Source organism: Tachyglossus aculeatus, chromosome 16 (assembly GCF_015852505.1).
Source record: "Tachyglossus aculeatus isolate mTacAcu1 chromosome 16, mTacAcu1.pri, whole genome shotgun sequence".
Lineage (NCBI taxonomy): Eukaryota > Metazoa > Chordata > Mammalia > Monotremata > Tachyglossidae > Tachyglossus > Tachyglossus aculeatus.
Window position 1 is genome coordinate 12,343,173 of NC_052081.1, and position 26,072 is coordinate 12,369,244.

Below are 26,072 nucleotides of genomic sequence, written 5' to 3' on the forward strand. Positions count from 1 at the left end.
GAAAGAGGAGAAGCCATTGAGTTTAGTTGGGCCCAATGCTTCCCTCTAGGGCCAAATTCCACCCTCAGCCCCAGAGAAAGCCTAGAGAGTAGTGCGCAGAAGGGAGGGTCCCCTGTGAGGCTGGCACTCTCCCCCAAGCCATGGCCACCCATTGGAGTCTCCATTTTAAAAGCTGCTTATGGCGTAAACATTTGACAAAACCCCTCTTCCCTCTGAACCAGCGTAGGAGGATTGCATTACGGCCCCCAAGTGCATTTCCTTAATTCCGACCACAGCGGTCTGCCTTCGACCACGAGGCAGCTGAAATCAATCCTTCTAACCCCTGAGCCCCTGTGTATTTATTCCCTCATTCATGGGGTGCCACCTACATGTGAGAACAGGGCATGTGACCCTGGCGGCCATGATTTTCTTTCCCTCTGCGCTGTGATCCTGGTGGCCCCGAGCAGAGACCGGGGCCACCTCCAACCCATTGCCCGCCATGAAGTGGGCACGTTTGACAGTATTGTGGAGAGGGAGTCCTCTGTCCCGCCCTCCCCGCCCCCACTCTCCCACAGCCTTGTCCACCATCTCCCCACACATCCCCACTGCTCATGGTGGGACTTCCCGGCCTTCTGAGAGCCCCACAAGGCTCTCTCCCGCTGCCTCTCCCGGATCTGCATCCCCTCCATGCCAGTGCCCCCATCTCTGCCCTGACTTGGGTCTCTTTGATTCGCCCTCCCCCAAAGCCCCTACCAATGCTCTCCTCTCCCCAGCCCCTTCAGCCTCTCTCACCTCTGGTCTGGCAGCTTGCTCAACCCAACATCTGATTCCTTAAAATGAGGGTCAGTTGGAAGCCGTGTCTAGCATTATTGCCTTCACTTCCTACCCCCCCAAGGCCGATCTCCTCCCCGCAATAGCTTCCTGGGACAAAAAGTTGGACCCAACCCACCCACGACTTCAGCGTGGGGTGGGGGGGATTCAGGGCAGGAGCTGTACCCCAAGGTGAGCCCCCACCCACCAAGACCTCAAGGAGACCACCAGGCTTGAGCACTCCAGGACATCCCTGAAGGGGAAGGGAGTTAGGGAGAAGAGGGAGGGGAGAAGAGAAAGAACCCACTGCAAGGAAGGAAACAAAGGGTTAAGAGCAAAAAAGCAGAGATTTCTAAGGGGTGGGGAGGGGGAGAGAAATTAAGAACCTCTGTGGACAGAAAGCAATCAATATGCACAGAGATTCAGTCTAATTAAATATGGATAATGCACTCTGCACAGACAGACACGGACGAGGGGGAGGGATAAAAGAAAAAAAAAGAAAGATACTTACTGCCTTTGACCTGTCGTCACAGCCTGTAGGTCCTTGCCAACTGTATGGTCAGAGGAGCTGCTGATTAAAGAGCTCTGAAGAGAGAACAGATCTACCTCTTAGCAGTCAAAACCTTGGTGGGGCGAGAAGCTCGAGCTTGCGTGCACACACATACACACACGCATGCACACACACGCGCGCACGTACCCGCCTCCCACCACTTTCTCCACGCAGCAAGCGGTACAGCTGAAAAGCTCTCCTTTTGCCTGTCACATCCAGTAAACACTAAAGCAGCCCAACCCAGCAGGTGGTGGCTCAGTTTACACAGTCGAGTCAGCTCACCCATCTCATTGGTGGGCGTAAAGGGGTACCTACCTGATCGGAGTCTGGACTGTCTCTCTTCACCCTCCTCTTCCTCCCTCACCTGATTCCCCCCACCACCCCCCGGTCCTCTGGCTTCAGTTACAGGCAAACCAGCATCCGCTCAAGGTTCTCCCTGCTTCCGAAATCCCCGGCCGAGGGCAAGCAGACACAGGGTATTCCCTTCTCGCCACCCCGGATTAACCAGGGATCAAGCATCAGAAGGGAAGGGCCCGGCTCTGATGAGCTCGGCTGGGGTTTCTGGATCGGTCGCTGCTCTGGGATCAGAGATCATCCAGCTCTTGCCCAGATAGCTGCTGGCAGAGACGGCAGAGCGAAATCAAATCTATTAGCGTGCCGGGGAGGTGCCTTATTGGGTGTAACGGGATGTGATAAATGTGGAGGGAGCAACGTCTTCAGAACGGGTCACACATTTGAATTCTCCTCCATGCCTCATGGGACTGCTGGCCTCCCAATTTTGCCTGCACCTCATTACAGCGCAGTCTCCCCAGCCCTGAAATTATCGCTCTCTACTCTGTGTCACCCCTCAGCTGTCCTCTGTCCACGGAGACGCATTTCTGGTCCACCCCCACTCAGAAACCGCTGCCTCACTTTCTCTGCACTACATCCCTCACCTATCTCTCTTAAAGCGAACTCTCTACATCCTCTCACCTCCTCCATCCGGATCATTCCCCACTCCCTGTCCTAACTAGCCCTTTTCACCAAGCACATCCACCTCCCTTTCAGCACTTGGCAATCTCCCTGCCTCCTGCTGGTCCTCTGGCAACCAATAGGCCTCCCCCCCCCCACCCCCACCCCCACCACTATTTGGTCCAATCTTGGTATTATCCCATTTTCTGTTCTTTCTGGATATTACCACCATTCTACCTGAGTTTGCTTTTCCATCAAAATCCTCCTGGCCTCTGAGTCTAGTCCTGAAAGAACCTGCGTGCGATGACAAGTCTCGGCATCATTCTCCCTTTCTTGCTTGGCTCATCAAATCTCCTGTCCTCTGGCAGAAACCGACTCCGTCTAGAGTCCTGGCCCTTGTTGGCTTTGTACTTGCTGGAAACACTCAGCTTCCGGAGACAGCGTCTGCCAGGATTGTGAGAGATTTTCAAAGAAAAGTGGCTGCCGATTGCTTGGAAAGAGCCAGGCGAACTAAACGCTCACCTTGAAGCTGCTACTTCAGAATCCGAATGCTGACAGTGAGATGATTTTGTCCATTCCCATTCAACTAGCTGAAGTCTCGGGTAGAGGAGAAACCACCCGATCTCTCCACAGTGACTCATTGTTTCACTCCGATAAGTCCGTGGTGTCCTCCAGGAACCTTGCCTCAGTTTAGCCCAGGGCTCTGAGTGTACATTGTACACCGTATTTGAAATGTCCACTCTCTCACCCTCCACTCTACCCAAAACATCTCTTGTCTGTAGAGTCCTGATACTGTTCTTAGTAAAAGAGGGGATTCTGGACTTCATGGGAGTCAGAGCACCTGGGTTCTAATCCTGCTCTGCCACATACCTGCTGTGTGACCCTGGGCAAGTCACTTAACTTCTCTGGCTTCAGTTCCCCCATCTGCAAAATGGGGAGTCAATACCTGTTCTCCCTCCTACTTAGATTGTAAGCCCCATGTGAGACCTGATTATCTCAATCCTACCCCAGCACTAAGAATAGAGCTTGGAAAATAGTAAGTGCTTAAGGCATACCACAGTTATAATTATTATTATAACACATAGGCTCTCAGCCCAAGCGTTTCCACTAGAAAAGAAGTGGGGGAAGAATACTTCCACTCCCTGGGGAGATAATAATACTAACAGCAACAGCAATAATAATAATAATGATAGTTTGTTAAGCACTTATTATGTACCGAGCACTATTCTAAGCATCCGGATAAATACTAGTTATTCAGTTTTGAAACAGTTCCTATCCCACATGGGGCTCGATTTGAGTAGTAGAGAGGACAGATATTTAATTCCCATTTTGCAGTTGGGAAAACTGAGGCACAGAGAAGTCAAATGCCTTGCCCAAAGTCAAACAGGCAAGTGGCAGAGCTGTGATTAGAACCCAAGATTCCAGTTCTAGGCCCAAGCTCTTTCCACTAGGTCACACTCCTCTGATTTATTTAGATTAAGTAATATATTTTAAGAGCTGGAAACTGGGGATGCCAACTTAGTGGTGGAGAAGGGGTTAGACTGATTCATTTAGGAGTGGCATAAGACCAAGAAAGCTGCCTTCTTTCAGATGAACACTTAAATCAACTAAAGCAACAGAAATAGAATTTCAAAGGAAGACATTAGAAAGGCCCGAAAATAACCAATCCATCCATGGTACTTACTGAGCGCTTACTGGATACAGAGCACTGTAATAAGCATTTAGAAAAAACAATAAGGAACGAAAAACTAAGGGGTGCAGTTAAACAAAGGATTTTTCATAGAAGCGGTGGAAGAAAAACAGTAGTACGGAGAGGTAAATGAACTATCGACTAAGGTGAAAGGATTTGGAAAGTCAGCAATTTCATATACCCAAACCAAAGAAGCAGTGATGAAAACAGCATCACCATATGAGAAAGGACGGAAACCCTGATTGGAGGCTACCCCACACTGTAAAGATGCAGAGGGAAAAGAGAAAGAAGTGAGCTCTAAGTAACTTTTAAATAGGAGAGACTATTAAATAGGAGTTTTTAGGAGTTTTAAATAGGAGAGACTAGCTCTCTAGAGGGTACAGTCTCACTGCCTGGGGTCTGTATTCTCCTTCTTATTCATTGGCCTTGTTTGGTGCCTTTTCTCAAAGGAGATGAGAGGGGATTGCATATTATCTACTCTGACAAAACACAGAGAGCTGGGTGATAAGCAAGGCTGAACAGCAGAGAGCCATAGAATCTCAAGGCTGACCAGAATCTCTGAAGAGAATCAGGGAACATGACTTTTATCGTACTCTCCCAAGTGCTTAGTACAGTGCTGTGCACACAGTAAGTGCTCAAAAAATGCAAATAATTGATTGATTGGGCCATCCCTCTGCCTCCAGGCAAGTCTCCACCCAAACCATTCTGGATAGGTGGAGGTTTGTTAGGATCCTACACCTTGAATTTGCTGCATCAAGCCACTCTGCATTTGGTTGTGTTCCCTTTAAGCACTTTGATACTCACCCAAGCCCACAGTACTGAAGTAAATATTTTTGTACTCTACTATTTCCCCTATCCCTAATCTATTGTAACACCTGTCTTCTCCTGTAGATAGTAAATTCCTTGGGAGCTGGGATTGCATCTCCCATCTCTGTTAATTTGTACTTTCCCAAGTGCCTAGTTGTTGCTCTGCACACAGTAAGCGCTCAATAAATACCATTGATTGCTTGATTTAAGAGAGATAGGCATGGCTGGTGGTATCAGCAGGAAGTTGCAAAAGAAGAGCACATGACAAAGACCTCTGTACAGAGTTTAATCTAGGGGTTTTCAACCTCTTTTAGAAACTGTATCCCGGCAGCCTCCAAGTTTCACCTGAAGAATTTCCTGTTATATTTGTGCCCCATAATCCACATCTCTCTTCACATGTCCCTCCTCTAACACACACACACACACACACACACACACACACACACACACACACACACGCACACACGCACGCACGCACACACACACACACACACACACACACACACACCCCTCCATTTACATCTCACAGAAACGGATCATCATTAACATGTACAACCTTTGTTCTAGGAACTTGGGGAAACCTGTAGTATGAGAAACTCATGGTCCCTGCCCCCATCCAAACTCCAATGTAATGGGAAAGACATAAATAAGTAAAAGAGTAAGTGCAGAGACAAATGATCAAACCCATAGTAAGGGATTAAATAATTAGATCGCCAATAACTAAATAGAATGGCAGATGGGGTGACATGACCAAGGAGGTGGGGGGACTAATTAGGGAAGGCTTCCTGGAGGAGATGACTTTTTAGAAGGACCTTCAAGGTGGAGAGGGCTATGGTTTGGCAAATTTGAAGTGAGAGGGAGTTGAGCAGTAGCAAAGGCAGCCTATTGGTCATTTCAGGTAATGTTTCCTTGTGGAAAACATTCTTCTATTTTATATAAATATTATATTATTATTATTATCAAGTGCCATCAAATCATTTCCAATTCATAGCAACTTTATGGATATATTTTTTCCAGAATGTCCTATCTTCTGTCGTAATTTGTAACTTTGCCAACAGTTCTTCCATTACTGTTGTTACGGTTTCTAGCCATCTAGCTGCCAGTCTGCCTCTTTCACGTTTTCTCTGGACATTTCCTAGCAGTAGTGTCTTCTCCAGAGAATTAGTCCTCCTGATGATGTGTCCAAAATATGCTTCATGAGTCATTTGGCCTTCCAAAGACCACATTGGCTTAATTCTCTCCAAAACCCATATGTTTGTTTTTTTCAATTGATATCATCGTTCAGTGATCAATCGATCAATTCATCAATGGTATGTATTGGGCACTTACTATGGGCAAAGCACTGTACTAAGCGCTTGGGAGAGTCCAGTACTACAGAGTTGGCAGACACGTTCCCTGCCCACAAGGAGCTTCCAGTCTAGAAGAGGAACTTACATCAGTGAGGGTGCACTGTCCCAGACTTCAATACTCCCCGTCAGCTGATTGCATTTCCCCTATCGGCTTTCTTCTCTCCTATGGCCCAGTATGCCCTCACCTCACCTCCCAAGTGAGCCTTCTCACTGTTCCTGAACTCAAGACCCTCCCATCTCTGCCCCATCATTGGTTCGTGCCCGACACCCTAGAAGGATTGCCATTCTCCCTGTCAAATCGCCATACCACAGTCCCCCTCCACGTTCAAAAATCTTCCAGAAAGACCACCTCCTGTTTCTTTAGGAGTTTACAGTATTTTATCATTTGTATCTTCATTTTTACTCTTTTACAGTCCCATTAGGCTGTGTCTAATTCCCACCTATGTTTTCTCTCCCAGTGCTTAGTACAGTGCTCTGCACAAAGTAAGAGCTTAATAAATACGAACACCACTACTACTACTACTACTACTACTACTACTACTACTACTACTACTACTACTGCTATTGTACATTTGACAATTTGGGTTCATTTGTCTCCCACAGCAGACTGAAAACAGTGCTGAAGGTAAAAAAAAAAAAAATTAACCGGAACACCACCATTCAGTCATTCATTGTCGTATTTATTGAGGGCTTACTGTGTGCAGAGCATGTACTAAGCGCTTGGGAAGTACAAGTTGGCAACATATAGAGACGGTCCCTACCCAACAATGGGCCCACAGTCTAGAGGGGGAGACAGACAACAAAACAAAATATGTGGACAGGTGTCAAGTCATCAGAACAAATAGAAATAAAGCTAGATGCACATCATTAACCAAATAAATAGAATAATAAATATGTACAAGTAAAATCGAGTAATAAATCTGTACAAACATATATACAGGTGCTGTGGGAAGGGGAAGGAGGTAGGGTGGGGGGGATGGGGAGGAGGAGAGGAAAAAGGGGGCTCAGTCTGGGAAGGCCTCTTGGAGGAGGTGAGCCCACCAGCCCAACCACCCAGATAGCAAGTGAGCCAGGATTAATTGGCAAGGGGCTAGAAGGACATTTTGCCAAAGAGGGAATAATAGGAATTTTACTGATGCTGCTACCTGCTCCTGTTATTCTGTCCTACGTATTATTGTTAGAGAAGCAACATGGCCTAGATAGTTGGAGCATGGGCCTGGGAGTCAGAAGGATCTGGATTCTAGTCCTAACTCTGCCACTTGCCTGCTGTGTGACCTTGGGCAAGTCACTTAACTTCTCTGGGCCTCAGTTACCTCAACTGTAAAATGGGAATTAAGACCGTGAGCCCCATGTGGGACAGGGACTATGTCCAAACTGATTAGCTTGTGTCTGCCCCAGGGTTTAGTACAGTGTGTGGCACATAATAAGTGCTAAACAAATGCCATAAAAAAAGTCATCATCATCATCAATGGTACTTATTGAGTGCTTACTATGTGCAGAGCACTGAACTAAGTACTTGGGAGAGTACAATACAACAATACACAATGTTCCCTGCCTATAATAATAACAATAATGATAGTGGCATTTATTAAGCACTTACTATGTGCCAAGCATCACCATCATCATCATCATCATCAATCGTATTTATTGAGCGCTTACTATGTGCAGAGCACTGTACTAAGCGCTTGGGAAGTACAAATTGGCAACATATAGAGACAGTCCCTACCCAACAGTGGGCTCACAGTCTAAAAGGGGGAGACAGAGAACAAAACCAAACATACTAACAAAATAGAATAGATATGTAGAAATAAATTAATTAAATAAATAAATAGAGTAAAAAAATATGTACAAACATATATACATATATACAGGTGCTGTGGGGAAGGGAGGGAGGTAAGATGGGGGGACAGTGCTTAGAAGCACTGTTCTAAGCACTGGGGAGGTTACAAGGTGATCAGGTTGTCCCACGTGGGGCTCACAGTCTTCATCCCCATTTTACAGATGAGGGAACTGAGGCCCAGAGAAGTGAAGTGACTTGCCCAAAGTCACACAGCTGACAATTGGCAGAGCCAGGATTTGAACCCATGACCTCTGACTCCAAAGCCCATGCTCTGTCCACTGAGCCCTGCTGAGCTTACGGTCTAGAACAGTGCTTGGCACATAATAAGCGCTTAAAAAATACCATAATTATTATTAAAGGACTGTAAGACACGGGGTGCAGTCTTTTAGAAACATGGTCTGAGTGAAATATGGACTAGAGTGGACAGAGACAGGAGGCATGGAGGCCAGTAAGAAGATTGATGCTGTAGTCAAGGTGGGATATGATAAGAGCTTAGATCACTGTGGTAGCAGTTTGGCTGGACAGGAAAGGATAGATTCTAGAAATGTGAAGGTAGAATGGGCAGGTGACATTTAATATATGGGTTGAATGTGACAGATGAGTTAAGGATATTGCCAAGGTTAATAAGTTAAGTTAAAGAAGCACAATGGCATAGTGGATAGAGCATGGATGTAGGAATCAGAAGGTCATGGATTTTCATCTTGGCTCCTCCACTTGTCTTCTTTGTGTTTCAGTTACCTCATCTGTAATATGGGGATTGAGACTGTGAGCCCCACATGGGACAGGGACTGTGTCCAGATTGATTTGCAAATTGATAGACAACCACTGGAGATTTTTGGGAAGGGGATTGACGTTCCCTGGATGTTTCTATAGAAGGATAATCTGGGCAGCAGAGTTTAGTATGGACTCAAGTGGGGAGAGACAGGAGGTTGGGAGATCAGAAAGGAGGCTGATGCAGTAATCTAGTCTGGACAGAATGAGTATTTGTACTAACGTGGTAGCGGTGTGGATGGAGAGGAAAGGGCGGATCTTGGCGATATTGTGAAGGTAAGACCAGCAGGATTTGGTGACGGACTGGATGTGTGGGGTGAATGAGAGAGCAGAGTCAAGGATGACACCAAGGTTGTGGGCTTGTGAGACGGGAAGGATATTATTATTATTATTTCTACCCATTCTTACAGTTGGGTTTATATGTTTAAGTGAACATTCAGTTCTTATTTCTGATTCCACTGTTTGTAAATATTTTTAAGCCTGTTTATCCTTTAGAGTGTAAGCTCCTTGCAGGCAGGGAACATGTATCATGCTTCGTTGTACATTCCAGGTGCTTATTATAGTGAATTACACCCAGTGGCTTCTCAATAACTTCCATTACTACTTCTCCATCTATGCCTACAGGCCCCCTGCCATGTTCTAAGGTTGGTCTGGGGATAAGCGGCATTGCTGGTTCAGCCCCACGTTGTTCTCAGAGGCTCTACCAAGATCACCTGGTAGACCTAATGGACCAGTTAATGAGCCCATCCCCTGTGCCCAGTGGGCCTGAAGTGGGACGTCCACTCGGCCCTGGGCCTGGCAGGGCTGAGGCCAGCCTCCAGTTCGCTCCCAGGCTCCCCACCAGATTCAGTCCAAGAATCGACTGCCTGATCGACTGGGAGGGCTCTCATAATGGGAGGAGGAGGAGGAGGAGGAAAAGGAGGAGGAGGAGGGCTAATAGCATTTATTAAATCCTTGCTGTGGCCAGAGTAAGCTCTGGGAAAGAATACACGGATGGGAACTAGTCACTGTCTTTTCCTGGAGAAGGTGAGCTTTCAGGAGGGTTTTGAAAATGGGGAGAACTGTGGTTTCGCAGATTTTGTTTTATGGTATTTGTTAAGTCCTTACTATGTGCCAGGCACTGTTCTAAGCTCTGGGGGAGTTACAAGGTAATCAGGTTGGACACAGTACCTGTCCCACCTAGGAGCTCTGTCCCTTTTACAGATGAGGGAACTGAGGCATAGTGAAGTGACGTGCCCAAGTTCACACAGAAGACATGTAGCAAAGCTGGGACTAGAAATCAAGTTCTTCTGACTCCAGGCCCACGCTCTATCCACAGGTAGGAAAATCTGAGCAAGAGGTCAGAGGCGGAGGAGTCAAGGATGAGCTGCCGTGAGGTTAGCTTGGGCAGAGTAAGGAGCACAAGCTGGGGAGTAGAGCAGGAAGAGAGCAGATACGAAAGAGGAAGTGAATGGGGGACAGCCTTGAAACCAATGGCCAGGAGTTTCTTCCTTAATGCAAAGAGAATGGATAGCCATTGGAGGTTTTTGTGGAGCAGAGAAAATTGTGCCAATGATCTTTGAGAAAGATGGACAGCGGACTGTGTTGTAAACTGAGGAGGGGTGAGGTTGGAGACAGGGAGGAGGCTCAAACAATAGTTGGGTGACAGTGGGGCCTTGAACCAGAGTGGTGGCCGTTTGAGGAGAGAGAAAGGGGTGGATTGGGAAATACCGAGGAGGAAAAATCAAGAGGATTCAGTGGTAATGTTAATGTGAGAGTTGAAAGACAGTCAATCAGTCGTATTTATTGAGCGCTTAGTGTGTGAAGAGCACTATGCTAAAGCGTTTGGGAGAGTACAAAAATAACAGAGTAGGTAGACACATTCCCTGGCAGTGAGGAGTTGAAGATGACACCGAGGTTGCAGCCTTCTGGGACAGGGAGGATGGTGGTACTGTCAGTTGTGATGAGAAAGTTAGGAGGAGGAGTGGGTTTAGGAGGGGAGAATTTAGCTTGCTTGAGTCAAGCAGGAAGCAGGAGAAGAGTTCACGAAGGAGACACTTGTACATAGTTTAATCCTATAAGTAGATTGTTGATTCTTAAAACGTGCAGCGACTAATTTGATTACCAATGAAGACACACCATTTCCTAATCCTATTCTTAAAGCTCTCCAAAGAAAAAGATTTCCCAGCCCTTCATGACCACCTTTACCGTAAAGAAGTTCTCTGTTTAAATAAATATTGTTTCTTTTTTCTTTTCATTTCTCCTGCCTCTGCCAACAAACCTGACCTTTCAGTCCCTCCAGTCTGACTCCCACCTGGACCTTTAGAGAGCCGCATGGAGTGCTTATCGGAAATGATTCAAACCTTTGACCATTCCAGACACCGGGAGGTGGTGGTCAGCCAGGAAGGATGGAGCACTCTGTATAGGGAGTCAGGAGACCGGGATTCTTTTCCTGGCTGCGCTTGTCAGTCGTTCTGTGAACGGCCTGTATCCCAACACTTTACTGTGTCTCACTGTCTTCATTTGTAAATTGAAGGGCTTCACGGGGTTGGTGTGAGGCTTAATGAGAAGATTTCAGTGGAGCAAATTGGTATCGGCCCCCTGGGACCTCTCACCTCCTCGCTGCATTTCTTTGACTCATCAGTCGTGAAACAGCCGAGTGGGGACGGAAAACCAACCCCCAGAATTGGATGGCAGGGCTGCCTATACTGCCTGTCTGGGGAGCTTCCGCCCAATATAATTTGGTTAGAAAAATGAAGCTGCTTCAGGGTTCTGATTGCAGAGGATTCTTGGAGAGCCCAGTGGAGACTAACACCCTTCCTCCAAGTCTCCTCTGAGGCATTGGACATCCCAGGGGAAGTTGCTGAAACTGCACTCTTCCCCCTGTGTCCCCAGAGGTGGTTAGGGGCTAGAGAGGGTCTCCAGGCTCAACCCGTCTCTACCTGTATGCCCTCAGGTCTGCCAAGTCACCCCATAGTTTGGTGATCCATGCTCAGGCACTCAGTAAGACACTCAGTAATTAGCCAAAGTGTGATGGGGACTTCTAGAGTTCTCCAGGAGTGACATGTTGTTGTCCCTCTCCAGTGGCTATCAAGCACCTGGAATGCCTGGCGTCTGACTTACCAGCTTGCATCTTGTTAATCAATCAATCAGTGGTATTTATCGAGCACTTATTGTGTGCAGAGCACTCTACTAAGCTCTTGGGAGAGTGCAATATAACAGAGTTGGCACACATTTCCCTGCCCACAACGAACTCACAGTCTGCAGTCTTGTTAGCCGGAGAACAAATCTGGGGAGATGGTGTGAGGGGACAGAAATCCAGGCACGAATGGACCCTGGGACTCTGCAGTTGCCTTTGCCCTTCTCTAGGTCAGGGATGACTTATCCAGGAGCTGGGGGAGTTCATGTCATTGACATGCAAGCACAGAAAATGTCATTAAATTGAAGATAAAGAGAATTACATTTTAAAATGCAATAATTTAAAAAGCCTTGGTGAGGTAGGAGATTTATTGCAGAGTGCTCCTAAAATGGCACTTGTATGTTTATTTAACCCATTTACTATTCTGAATAGGATAGTATTTAAAGGCTTTTAATAAAATGGCCATTTTGGTATTAGGCTACCCAACAGGCTAAAGCTCTTCTGCAAATCTTTTAAAAGCAATTTCCACTTCCTAACGTCCTAGTAACAACAGAAACAAGAATCAACACGTGCTGCATTTATTAAGTGTTGCTACGGAGATGAGAAGCTCCCCCCTCCCTGCCCCCTGCGAGGAATTGTACGACAGGAAGAGGCCACTTGGCTAAGCAAGTCTTTTTCCCAAGGAGTTCTCAACTCCCCCACTGCACCCTACCTCTTCCCAGCCCATTTGTGCTTTTGTGGGGACCTACAAACTATGATACACTACACTATGATTGATGATGGAGGTGGGGTGTTCTGGGAGAGAAGCGTCCGTGGCGTCGCTATCGGTCGGAGACGACTTGATGGCATAAGCCAAGACAAGACACACACACATATACAATTTCAGTTATACGCTCACTCCAGGGAGAACCCGGCTCTCAAATCATCTTTGCAGGCATCCTAGAACCGCCTTCTCTCCCGTTTCTAAAATGAGCCAATATTTTTGTGCTTAGTCAAAATGGATTCAATTGAATCCACTGTGACTGGTGAAAAGTTCTGCCTATATCCATTTCAGGAAGAAGCCATCCATCTACTCATTCATTCAGTTCTATTTATCGAGTGCTTACTGTGTGCATAGCACTGTACTAAGAGCTTGGGAGAGTACAGTAGAACAACAGACACATTCCCTGCCCACAAGAAGCTCACAGTCTAGAGGGGGAGATAGACATTCATATGCATAAATAAATGAATAAATTACATCTACAAATGTGCTGTGAGACTGGGAGGGGGAATCAATGAAGGGAGCAAGTCAAGGTGATTCAGAAGGGAGTGGGAGAAGAGGAGAGGAAGGCTTAGTCAGGGAAGGCTTCTTGGAGGAGATGTGCCATCAATAAGGCTTTGAAATGGGGGAGAGCAGTTATTTGTCGGATATGAAGAGGAGGGCATTCCAGGCCATAGGCAGGATGTGGGCGAGAAGTCAGTAGCGAGGTAGACAAGATCAAGGTACAGTGAGGAGGTCAGCATTAGAGGAACAAACTGTGCGGGCTTGGTTGTAGTAGGAGAGTAGCGAGGTGAGGTAGGAGGGAGCAAGGTGATTGAGTGCTTTAAAGCCAGTGGTGAGGAGATTTTGTTTGACGTGGAAGTGGAGGGGCAACCACTGGGGTTTCTTCAGGACTGGGGAAACGTGGTCTGAATGTCTTTGAAGGAAAATGATAAGAGCAGCAGAGTGCCAACCCGAGCATGTCCACAATGAGGAAGAAGTCAAAGAGGTGAGAGATGGAGAGAGAGGGGGCGGTGAGAGAGAAAGAGTGTGAAAGAGAGAGGTGGAGTTCTCCAAGGAACCCAATGAACACATTACACATTATTCATTCATTCAGTCGTATTTATTGAGTGCTTACTGTGTACAGAGCACTGTACTAAGCACTTGGGAAGTACAAGTTGGTAACATATAGAGACAGTCCCTACCCAACAGCGGGCTCACAGTCTAGAAGGGAAGCTAGCTCATTTAGTGGTAGTGACACTGGCCTGCCAGCTAGGATAATTTAGCTCTCCAGTAGGGTCTGACCCTGACTTATTGTGTATCCTCAGTTAGACCCTAACAGCTCCTCAGTTTGTCCATCTGTATAATAGATATTTTAATAACTGCTACACCCCTACTTTACAGGGATATTATGCAGATTCATTGGATGATGTCTGCACAGCTCTGTGAACAGCTTGGAGAAAGGTGCTATTAAAATAGAAAGTTATTATTTCAGGATTCATCCTCACCTCCTACCTTCTAACTAACTGAGATGAAGTGAGGATTTGTAAGAAAATTTGTTTGTAAAACACTTTCAGCTATTTATGCAAAAAGGTATTATATAAGCTTCTTCTTACTCTTCGTCTCCATCCTTTCTTCCCTAATCTTCTCTTTCCTCCCCTTTGGGCCGCACACCCAACTGATCCCATCTTCCCTCATTCTCCTCTTTTCCCCCACCCCTTCCTCTAATTTTTCCCATTATGCTTTGCCCTATAAATGTACCACGTAGAAGCAACGCTAACATTGAAAGATGGGGGCTCAGTGGATGCTTAGCCCCTAACAACCCATCTAAATCTGTTGTTAAAACAAATAGTCCTGTCAGAGCTGTGAAAACAAGTTCTGTCGTCTCAGTTCAGTACTGTCCTGAAATATTCTACCTACCAGGGCCTAACCCCATAATCTGTAAGGATCAGTGATAATGTGTAGCAAAATCAAATGGGCCTGAGACAAGTAGAGAACTATGGGCAAGTGCCAAAATTCAGGTTTAAGTGAGATGTACGAAGGTGATGATTTGCCTTAGGGGCAGGTACTTTGTCTTTCCCATGAAGATTCTTTTGAAGGAGCAGCTCTTCCTAGTCGAGAACAAGTCCCAGCAGAATGGCTAAGCATCGAGCCAGAGATCAAGCCCCTTGCCCAATTAGTATTTTAGGTCTGCTTCTTTCCATTTTGAGATTTGGGAAAATTCATCCCATCTGGACTGCATTTCCCCTGTGGAGTGGTGTGTGGTCTGCCCGAGGGAAACTGGATCTGACCACAGTGGATACTCTGGAAGATGGAACCACCGTCACTAGGAAGGAGAATGTCACTAGGAAACAATGCAGAGCTCTGGCCCCAAAGCAACTTTGTCACCAACGTCATGGTTCATGCAACCCGGGCTTCGAGCAACTAAGGAGATGCATGACTCAGTGGAAAGAGCCCGGGCTTTGGATTCAGGGGTCATGGGTTCGAATCCCGGCTCTGCCAATTGTCAGCTGTGTGACTTTGAGCAAGTCACTTAACTTCTCTGGGCCTCAGTTCCCTCATCTGGAAAATGGGGATTAAGACTGTGAGCTGCCCGTGGGACAACCCGATCTCCTTGTAATCTCCCCAGTGCTTAGTACAGTGCTTTGCACATAGTAAGCACTTAATAAATGCCATCATTATTATTATTATCATTATTATTATTATTATTATCTCAAGCCACACGGTCTCCCATTGGAGTTTCACTCGCCCTATTTTCCCAGAGGCCCCTGAATTCTTAAAGGAGCCAGGGAACCCCAGGTCTCATCCCTGTAACCCAGGGCCCTGGCTAAGCCCTCAGCCCTGTGGTGAGAATTCCTCTTCTCCAGAAAGCCCCTAAGTAGTTCTTCCTTTAGGACCACTCTGTGGGAAAGGGAAATAGGGTTTCCATATTCACCCCAAGACTTGTGGAGCACCTCCTCACCTCCTAAAGCCCCACAGCCCTGAAAGAGAATCTAAGGAAAAAGCCTGGAGCCAGGATATCTTCCTGCAATGCTCTTCTAAATCAGAGTCGGGACCACAGTCCTGGCGTCTATTACACAGGACCCAGGCAACCAAGTATCGCGGCTCCTGTTACCCAGGAGTCGTCAAGGGCAGAAGAATACTTTCCTCCTGGTATTTTCAGTTTGGACAGTGATGAGGCTATTGCTGGGTATTGATTTCGTTATCCATCAGGGAACACAGTGCATCTAAAATTCTTGTCATTTCCCAGGATTGTTTGTTAAGTGGGTGGGTCTGACTCACCGAGGATATATTTAAGATTCTGCCCCTCAGAGAGGAATCTCCATCTCATAGCCCTTTAAGGACTTTCTAGGTCTCTACCGTGCTCCCAAAGAGGTCTTATAGCCACCTTTAGCAGTGGAAGCCCCTTTAGGCCCCCCTTCATATAGCAAGGTGATGGGCAGAATGGGGAAGGGTTTAGTCATTTAGACTCTCATTCTTTCAGCAGCATGGCCTAGTGGAAAAATCACAGGCCTGGGAGTCAAAGGACCTGCATTCTAATCCTGGTTCTGCCAGGTATCTGCTGTTCAATCCTAGTCCCTTAGACTATGAGCCCCATGTGGGCCAGGGACTGTGCCCAACCTGAATAGTTTGTATCTACCTCAGTGCTTAGAATGGTGCTTTTTTTAATGGTATTTGTTAAGCCCTTACTATGTGCCAGGCACTGTACTAAACTGTGGGTAGATATAAACTTCTCAGGTTGGACACAGTCCCTGCCTCACCTGGAGCTCACAGTTCTAGTCCCCCTTTTACAGATGAGGTAGCTCAGGAACAGAGAAGTTAAGTGACTTGACCAAGGTCATACAGCAGACATGTGGTGGAGCCAGAATTAGAACCCAGGTCCTTGTGACTTCCAGGGCTGTTCTCTATCCACTAGGCCATGCTGCTTGGTACATAGTAAGCACTTAACAAGTACCAGAGTAGTTATTATTTACTATTACTTGACCATTTTCTGCAGAGATTCAATGAGACCAAAAGATGCTGGCAGATCTTTACCACTCCCAGAGAACTGGGTTTTTTCTTTGACGTCTGCTGGAAACCTAGCTCACTTGCACGCTTTCCAGCATAATTAAACCACCTTGGAAAGATCTTGGTGAAGTTCCCCAGGTGGCCCCAGGCACTGGAAACACTGACATCACTATTCCTCCCTGGCATCAGTTCAGAAGATGAAGAGGACCAAGGGATTCTCTGAGGACATAAAGCCAGCTGGGATTTCTGGAGAGTGAATGTCATTTTACCCCTTCCATTTCTGGCCCAGATCCTGCTCTCATTAAAGGTTTCTGGAAAGGCTGTTTTCCGCTGCTTCTTGGGCTTTCTCCATTGTAAATTTTCTTCCCCATAAATCCATTGCTAAGAAGTAGTAGACTGGAATTACATTTGACAGAGCTGGGCCACACCTGTGGACAATTGGGTATTTGCCTGCTGGCCTGGAATGCCAGGTAGCCAGTGAGGCCTTGGTGCCAGGGAGCTGGAGTTCCATATGCTTCCTGGACCACTGCCATGCTCTCCCCCATTTGTCAGGATAATCACAATGCCTGTTCTCACTGCAGACACTGATCCTGGCCCCTGCTGTCTGCCTAAATGAGGGGTGAGTGACTGAGAGTCACAATAATGAGGACAGCAGGAGTGGGAGCTAGCATGGGACCAGGCAAACAGACAGGTAGCGGTTACCATTTTGCCCACTCCTCTTCAGGCCCCTGGTGCCCCGGTTGTAACAGGTCTAGGGACATGGAGATCGCCAAGATCCCAGGTATCTGGGGGTGCTGCTTGGGTTGAGATGAGCTCTATTGAGTAGTATGGGATATGGAGAAGAGAGGGCTGAGGCTTTCACAGTGGAGAGAAAATGAGATTAAGCAAAAGGAAAAGTAGCCTGGCTTAGTAGAAAGAGCACAGGCTTGGGAGTCAGAGGCCGTGGGTTCTAGTCCCGCCTACGCCACTTGTCAGCTGTGTGACTTTGGGCAAGTCATTTAGCTTCTCTGTGCCATAGTTACCTCATCTGTAAAAGAGGGATGAAGACTGTGAGCCCCACATGGGACAACCTGCTTACCTTGTATCTACCCCAGCACTTAAAACAGTGCTTGGAACATAGTAAGCGCTTAACAAATACCATTATTATTATTATTATTATTATTATTGAAAATGAGGGGCAGAAATGGGTGAAAAAACAAGAAATAAGAAATAGAGAGAGGAAAAAGAGAAAAAAAGATGAGGCAAATTGGAAAACAAACTTGGGTACATGTCTACCAACTCTATCGAACTCTCCCAAGAGCTTAGTACGGTACTCTGCATCCAGCAAGGGCTCAATAAATACCACTGATTAATTGATTAATTGGGAAAGATACACAGTGATAAAACACAGAGGAAAATACTGCAGAAGAAAAAGGAAGATACACTGCAAGTGAAAATGAAACGTACATTAAAAATACAACCCAAGACCTGGACAAGGACATGGAAAGGTCATCTGGTCTAGTCCCCTGCAGCCAGGTAAATGACTAAACCGCCCAGGACAGGTGGTGGCCTGATCTTTCCATAGCAATCTTCAGGGATTCCTTGAATGTCCATCCTAGTCTTTTATCATCTTGCCAATTGTGAAGATCTTTATTATCATTAATAATAATAATTATTATTATTATTAACATTCTTATGATGATACTTAAGTGCTTACTATGTGCTAAGCACTGTTCTAAGCTCTGGGATAGGTACAAGTTAATCAGGTTGGACACAGTCCCTGCCTCACATAGGGCTCATACTCTTAATCCCCATTTTACAGATGAGGTAACTGAGTCCCAGAGAAGGTAAGTGACACTTGTGCAAGGTAACACATCAAAGAGGTGGTGGAGCTGGGATTAGAATTTAGGTCCTTTTGACTCTCAGGCCCGTGCTATATCCACTAGGCCATGCTGCTTCTTCATGTCAAAGTAGAATCCTTCCAGAAGTAATTTAAGGCCATCCCCTCTTGTTCAGGCCTCTGGTCTTGGAAAACATCTGGCCAGCCTCCTCTTCCTCATCAAACCACTTCATATACATACAGAAAGTGACTAGTTCTTCCCTCCAGCCTCTTCTAGTTTGAACAATTCCAATTTCCTTAACCTTTTCTCCCAGATCAAATTTCTATCCCTTTAATCATTTTTATCTCTCTCTAGCTTCTCTAAAGCCAAAATTGCCTCAGTACAGTGAACATGAGATTTGGGAGAGAGTGGGGCTTGGCAAGTGAAGAAGGGAATGGGTGGGAGTAAGTGGTGGGTGTGTCAGAGAAGCGGGGGGAGTAGTTGACAGAAAGAGTGGGAGGCTGCAGGGTTTGGTGGATGAACAAGGGGAAGAAAGTGGAGGGAGGGTTGATGTTGGATAAGAGAGAGAGTAGCTACTGGGTGAGGGCTTTAGTGACACTTGTGATGATGTCCAGTTCTAGTGGCAGTGTCTGACTGGAGCTGGGTTTTGTAAAAATCCATAAAATGAAGGACTTAGCTCTTTGTGATCATTACCCATCCTCCTGACGTTATGTCATTTTTAGCATTCAATTTTCCAAATCAGATAACTTGAATGCTAAACTGAATACTAATTGAATGTTAAATGACATTGTGTCACGTGTAGGACTTGACTCTTGACATTCTCTTTATCTATGAGCCCTGCCCTCTTGCAGTTCCACCTGGGTGCCTGGAAAGGATATTGATTTGGCTGACTCATGGGAGATAGTCCAGCCCTGGTCTCAAACAGCGATAGCCCTGTTCCTCCCCTTGCCTCTCCAACCCTGACTGTGAAACACACCTCCAGTCCTCATTTTAGATGAGAAATGAGCCCTACGGCTTAGCTACCAAGTGTCCAGTGCAGCGTCTGTGGAGGCTGCCAGATAGGGATGCTGGCAGTCAGAAGGTAATGAAATAAGAGGTTTACAAGGTGCCAGCGTGAGTCAAACTCTTTGGCTAGGAGGACAGAGAGATAGATGAGAGAAGCAGAAGGCTGTTTCACAGGACAAGCGCTGTAGGGAGGTGATAAAGGCAGATTCTGAATCAATCAATGAAACAATCAGTGGTGTTTATTGACCACCTACTATGTGCAGAGCACTGTACTAAGCACTTGAGAGAGTACAATACAACAGAATTAACGTTCCCTGCCTGTGAGTCCTGGAATGCCGAAAGGGGTGAGACGGCAGGCTACAATTTGAAAAGCCTGCAGTACAAATACCAGCTTGTACCGCTGTATGGAATTTAAAATGTGATTCTATCCTTCTCTAGCTTCAGGCCAGAACCCCAGCTTTGTAACCTTCATTTCTCTGTCAGGGAGAAAGGCTTTGTCATTTACCTCTGGGGCTTCTGCTGACTGCAGTTAACACAACAGAGCAGATTCCTCGGCTTCCGCCTCCCCCTTCCCTCCACCCTCAACTAGGAGATGAGTTCTCCTTAAGCCTGTTTAAAATGACTGCAGCAGTAAGCCTGCAAGCTCCGAATTGCCTGTTCCCCGCTCTCCTCTCATACCCCTCCCTGTCCGGGCGTGCGGCAAAGAGAGATCCACAGCAGCCTGGCCCAGTGGGGTTGGGGGATTAACAGCAGTAGGGAGCTGAGGGGTTGAGGATGAGAGCGTGGTAATGCCTCTCCCACACTGATTGATTCCTCTTTAGCCGGAAAATTGGAGCCCCCACCCCTACAGCATGCTGGGAAATCTCCGTGTGACGGGGTCTGACTGAGGGTCCCTTGGCCCTTTGGTCTGTGCAGGGCATCATGTGGTTACAGGATGCAGGAAAAATGAAACCTGCCTGGTTTGCTGCCCTCTCCTTCCCCCCGAATCAGAGATTTCTGCTCCCCCAGACACTGTTCCCCATTCTGAAGCCTTTCCCCAATGATCTCAAGCCATTTTGTAGTCACCATCCTGGGAATCCTCTTCCAGCCCTATGAAGTAGAGGGGAGCCTCACAGGGTACCCAGGAAGACCGGGTGGAATTGAGACACAGAGAGAAACCAAAAGAAAGGAAAGAAAAACAAGACGAAAAGCTCTGTAAGTTTTTGAGCCAAGGGCGTTAAATCCCAAAAGCAATAGGTTTTGATGAACAAGTAGGCACAAGTTGTTATCAGCCTTTACCCCTGAGGCCCTAATCCTAACTTCAAGTTGGATACCCCAGGGGCTTGTTGGCATGACCCAGGGTTCTGCGGCCCTTCCTCTGCCTTTCCACAGTCGGGGGAGAGGAGAAGCAAAGTGGTCCAGTCACCAGCCCTCCCTCTGTTACAGCCTTAGACCTACCTACCGAGATCCCAAGTGAGGCTATCAATCACTGAAGACTTAATAGTAATGATGGTGTTTGTTAAGTGCTTACTGTCTGTCAAGCACTTTTAAGTGCTAGGGTAGGTACAAAGTTATCAGGTTGGAACAGTCCCTGTCCCACATAGTGCTCATAGTCTTAATCCTCATTTTACAGATGAGGTAAGTGAGGCACAGAGAAGTGAAATGAAATGGGGAGTGAAGTGAAATGGGGAGAGGGTCTTAGAAGATCATGCCAGAGCAGGGTTTATGGATCAGCCTGCTGCTACTCCTCCCTCTGCCCTTGCCATCAAACTGGATCCTCATGATGACGATGATCCTGCTCCCACCACTTATCCCTGGCACACTGCACGTTGACTGGTTCTGAATGCAGGTGGAAGGACGGTGGAAGGAGTATGGGAGCCAGGCGATCAGAGTTCAATACGACTCTGTCTCTGGCCTGCTGTGGGACCCTGAACAAGTCATTTAACCTCCCCATGCCTCTGTTCCTTAACTGTAAAATGGGGATTAGATCCCTGCCTAGCTCTATTTTTTAGATTCTGAACCCCATTTGGGACAGGGACTGTGTCTGACCAGTGTATCTTGCATCTACCCCAGAATGTAAGCACAGTGCTTGGCACATAGTAAGTGCTTAATAAATACCATGATCAATCAACCAATTGACCAATGGTATTTATTGAGTATTTACTGTGTGCCGAGGAGTGTACTAAGCTCTTGGGAGAGTACAACAGAGTTGGTAGACACGTTTCCTGCCCACCATGAGCTTTTAATGTGGAGGAAGAGACAGGCATTAATATAAATAACCATAACTAAATAAATACCAACACCAGAGGTCTGGGCACACCTCACGGTGCCCCCCTCATGCAGGCAAGGAGGCGCATCAGGAGGTGCTTTCAATGGGAAGACAGAAGAGAGAGATGCAGCTCCCTTGTTGACTGTGCCAGACACCTGCCACCCCCCGCTCCCCCATTGTCCATAATAATAATAATAACTGTGGTATTTGGTAAGTGTTTATTATGTGCCAAACACTTTACTAAGCTCTGGAGTAGATGCATGATATTCAGGTCCCACATGGGGCTTACATTCTAAGTAGGAAGGAGAATGGTTTTTGAATCCCCATTTTACAGATGAGGGAATTGAGGTATAGAGAAGTTTAGTGACTTGTCCAAGGTCACACCCAAACAAGTGAAAGAGCCGGAATTAGAACCCATGTCCTCTGACTCCAGGCTTGTGCTCTTTTCCACTGGACCACACCGTTTCCTATTTATTGCTGTTGCTCCCTGGCTACCTTCCTTTAACTCTAGTTCCTTGTAACATGGAGGGTTTCTTTCCACAGACTCCCATGCTCTAAGGGACTTTGTTTGTGTCAGAAGTAAGGAGGTCTCAAGGAAAGAAATTAAATCGGCTCTAGGCAGGAATGCTCATCCCTCTTGCATCCAAGTTCTCTTTGGCATCATTTTCCTTATGATGAACTTGAGCCTGGACAATGTGAATGGAACTGTCCCGGGTATTAGAGAATCATGTGCAGGCTTCACTTTTCTTCCAGGAAGGCCTCTGTGATTGAGTGGGCCAAGGGTTTGGTAGCGCCCAAGTAATAAAGCCAACATCATCCCTCCCCACACTCTTCTTCCAAATTCTCCACTGGCTTCCAATGATGCTTTGGAAATTTTCACAGGCATCTAAACCAAGAAACACACACACCACCACCACCCCCGCCCCGCCCCCAGCCTACCCAACTCTCAAAGAGAATCTCCCTGTGTTGCACATCCCATGACATTCAGTGGTTTGCTCCTCAACTGCCTCAGGCTCTGCCCAGCACCTAGCACAGTGAGGGCGCTCAGTAAATATGCAAACAATCAATCAGCCAAACAACCAACAGGAACCACTTCATCCATCGTGGAAGTCGCCCCATCAGGCTACCTAATTTCAGGAAGGGGGGAACACTGGGAGAAATCTTTATACATCCGCAACCGAGTCCTCAGAACCTCTCACGGGCCACCGGTGGACTCTCTGCCAAATGTTTAGAAATCTGCCACCTCCAAAATATTGTTATCAAGCTCTGGATGGTTTTACTTTCAAGTCCTGTGGCGGCACAGGGATCACCAGTGTTAGTCACAACGGTATTAACAACCTTTACAATGAATTTTTTATATATATAAAAAAAGATCCATCTTAAACAAAAACATGAATGAAACTAAAAATAGAGCCAAGCTGTAATACCTCCAGATACCAGCCTGAATTATTATTAGCACTGTGCCAGGAGACCAGCCCTAATCTTGCCGAGACAAGACGTAATAGCCCAGAAAAAGCCAGAGATCCAGCATCTGAGGGTCCAGGAGAGTGGTTTGGTAGGGGGGCGGAGGGGGGAGATTGAGAACAAGGGGAAAGAGGGAAGGAATCTGCGTCTTAGAAGCTGCTAATGAGGCAACAGGAGCACACTCCCCAGCAGGCGAAGCAGGGATTAGCATACTCAGAGAGGCACTGAAATGAAATTAATGAGGGTTGCATCAGTGGGCAGCTCTAACCCGTCCTGAGCAGGCCTGCCGGCCCCTTCCAGGAAGAGTGGTCCAGCCAGCCACCAAGGGGTTGGACCAGAAGTTGAGCTCCCCAAGGGGCTGGGCACCCCGACCCTGGGAGGAGATGGGCCCCTGGAACCCTCGCCGTGTCCCTTACCTGCCTGGTGGCTGGCAGCATCACGGGTGAGACGTGGCTCTGGCGGGTGCCCGACTGGCATGGTTCAGTGAGGCCCTGAGGGGCAGAGCCTGCTGCCTCTTGGTACATCGGAGAGCAGAGGGGCTGCAAGCCTGACCTCAGTTTCTCTAGATCAGCTGCTGCAACATGCTGCTGTTCATCTTCCAGCTCTGCACCTCATGTAAAGCAAAGGCGTGGAGGAGAAAGGGGGAGATGGGAAGAAGAAAGGGGGGAGAGGGATGCTCTTACAGATGAGATGCACAGACACACACACACAGTTGGTGGGAGGCACACACAAGAGATGGCACAGCCCGTATTGCTCTCAGTACTGCAGCTTGCTGGCAGCTGCCTGAGGCGGAGGCTCTCACTCTCTAGAATTCACATGTTTCTGAAAGATGTGAAGTGGGGGCGGGAGGGGCGGGGAAGGGATTAAGGTGGGGGGGGATTGAACAGATTATCTGGATTTCTCCAGGGGGAAATAAAAAAAAACACACCACAATTTGAGAGCAGGGCAAGTCACAGCTGGAAGGACACAGCCTGTTTCTGGTTCTTATTTCTTTCTTTCATGTGGTTTGAACCTGGTGGGGCAGCAGATGCTCTTTGGGAGGGTGAAAGTAAAGGAGAAAGCCCCAGGCTGGCTACCCTTTTCAGCCCTCTCTCTTCCCTGGGTCGACAATGAGCCAAACCGCTTTTCTTAGGTACATGAAGAATTTATTCAGCTTTAGTCAAGTGTGAGTCTTTCTCCTGGGAGAAAGAAAAGAGAAAACCACAAAGAAATGCCCGGCAGATTTTACTCTCTCCCCGAGGCAGACTCAGAGAGTTCTCTTCTGTCATCGGCTTCCCTCACTGCCCTCCTTGCCCAGCGGAAATTCAGACAAGATGGGAGCGACTCAGTTTTATGACTTTCCTCCTCTCTATAACGTTTCATCAGATTATCACAGTTTACTCACTGTGTCCCTATCTCATCCACCTCGCCACCGACCGCTTTCCCACGTCCTTCCCCTAGCCCGGAACTCCCTCCCCCTCCGTATACACCAGCCCACCACCCTCTCCACCATCAAAGCATTATTAAGGTCATTTCTGCTCCAAAGGGCCTTCCCCGATTAAGCCCCCTCTCCCCCAGCTTGCTCTCCCTTCTGTGTTGTTGGTTCTTGGTTCTGTGACCTTTGGACATTTGATATTAGCCCCACCCCCAACCCCACGGCACTTATGGACATATCTTGAAATTATGTATTATAAATTATTTATGTTAATGCCCGTTTCTAGCCTCTAGACTGTAAGCTCATTATGGGCAGGGAACATATCCGCTGATTCTGTTGTATTGTACTCTTCCAAGCACTTAGTACAGTGTTCTGCTCTGTAAATGCTCAGTAAATACCATAGATTGACTGATTGATTGATCATCGTGGGCAAAGCACATTAAGTTGGTGGAAGGACTTGCTCTCTCCAAACCAGCTGTTGAGAGAAAGTGAGGCAAGTCTGAAATGGTTCAATGAAGGCAGAATGTCTTTTGCTCTCGGTGACATAGCGAGGTAAGGACACCCTTCTGATGCTTTTGCTCTGACCCCACAGCCACCTTGTCTGAGTGACCGCAGCCAGAAAACCAGAGAGACCGAGAGAATACACCATGGCAACTCTGGGAGGGCTGGGGCTGGGGGAGAAAGAATTCTGTACCAGAATCTATCCGTAATTGGGCTCTCATTTCAATGCTCAGAGAAACAGAGAGGCAAGAAATAAAAGGGGAGAAAAAGCAAGGGAGAGAAATAAGGAAAAGTGTCCTTTTTATGGCATTTGTTAACCATTTACCATGTTCCAGGCACAGTTCTAAGCACCGGTAGATACAAGCCAGTCAGGTTGGACACAGTCCATGTCCCACATGGGGCTCACCGTCTTAATTCCCATTTTACAGATGAGGTAACTGAGGCACAGAGAAGTGAAGTGACTTGCTCAAGGTCACAGAGCAGAGAAGTGGGAGAGCTGAAATTAGAACCCAGGTCAATCAATCAATCATATTTATTGAGCGCTTACTGTGTGCAGAGCACTGTACTAAGCACTTGGGAAGTACAAGTTGGCAACATATAGATACAGTCCCTACCCAACAGTGGGCTCACACAGTCTAGGTCCTTCTGACTCCCAGCTCTGTTCTCTATTCACTAGGCCACGGTACTTTGTGTTTGCTTTTGGAGATGGTAGTAAGGAAAATTAGAGTCTATCCACGCATTTGGGTAGGGCTGACCAATTCCACACAATGAGCAGGTAAAGACTGCTGCCTTTTTGCATCCCGGCACTGTTTTCGAGCCTGCCTCTATTTCCCCCAGTCTTTCCAAAAGTCTTTGCCCAAGGCTTTGGGTCTTGGGCCTCCAGCTTCTCCTGAGTGCTGATCATCGTCCTGGCCTTTTTTCAGCTCCCATCTCCCATGGTCCCTGACACTGCTTGCGTGTGTGCTTCACTGGGGCTTTAAAGCACAGTGAACAGTAGCAGCACAGGAG

The 26,072-nt window shown here is 47.1% G+C and overlaps 1 protein-coding gene across 2 annotated transcripts in view; it reads right to left on the minus strand.

The window, feature by feature from the left end:
- Positions 1-23,903, minus strand: part of RGS8 (regulator of G protein signaling 8) — a 42,523-nt gene extending 18,620 nt beyond the window's left edge. The window contains exons 1-2 of one of the 2 annotated variants that reach the window (XM_038758304.1): positions 23,566-23,903; positions 1,301-1,374 (exon numbers count right to left, since the gene is read on the minus strand). In XM_038758304.1, coding sequence (XP_038614232.1) covers positions 1,301-1,374; positions 23,566-23,673 — 182 coding nt within the window. In that variant the 5' untranslated portion in view covers positions 23,674-23,903. Of the gene's footprint in view, positions 1-1,300; positions 1,375-1,654; positions 1,712-23,565 lie in introns of those variants that run through there. The other variant, XM_038758305.1, reaches the window with a different exon arrangement.
- Positions 23,904-26,072: the final 2,169 nt, after the last annotated feature.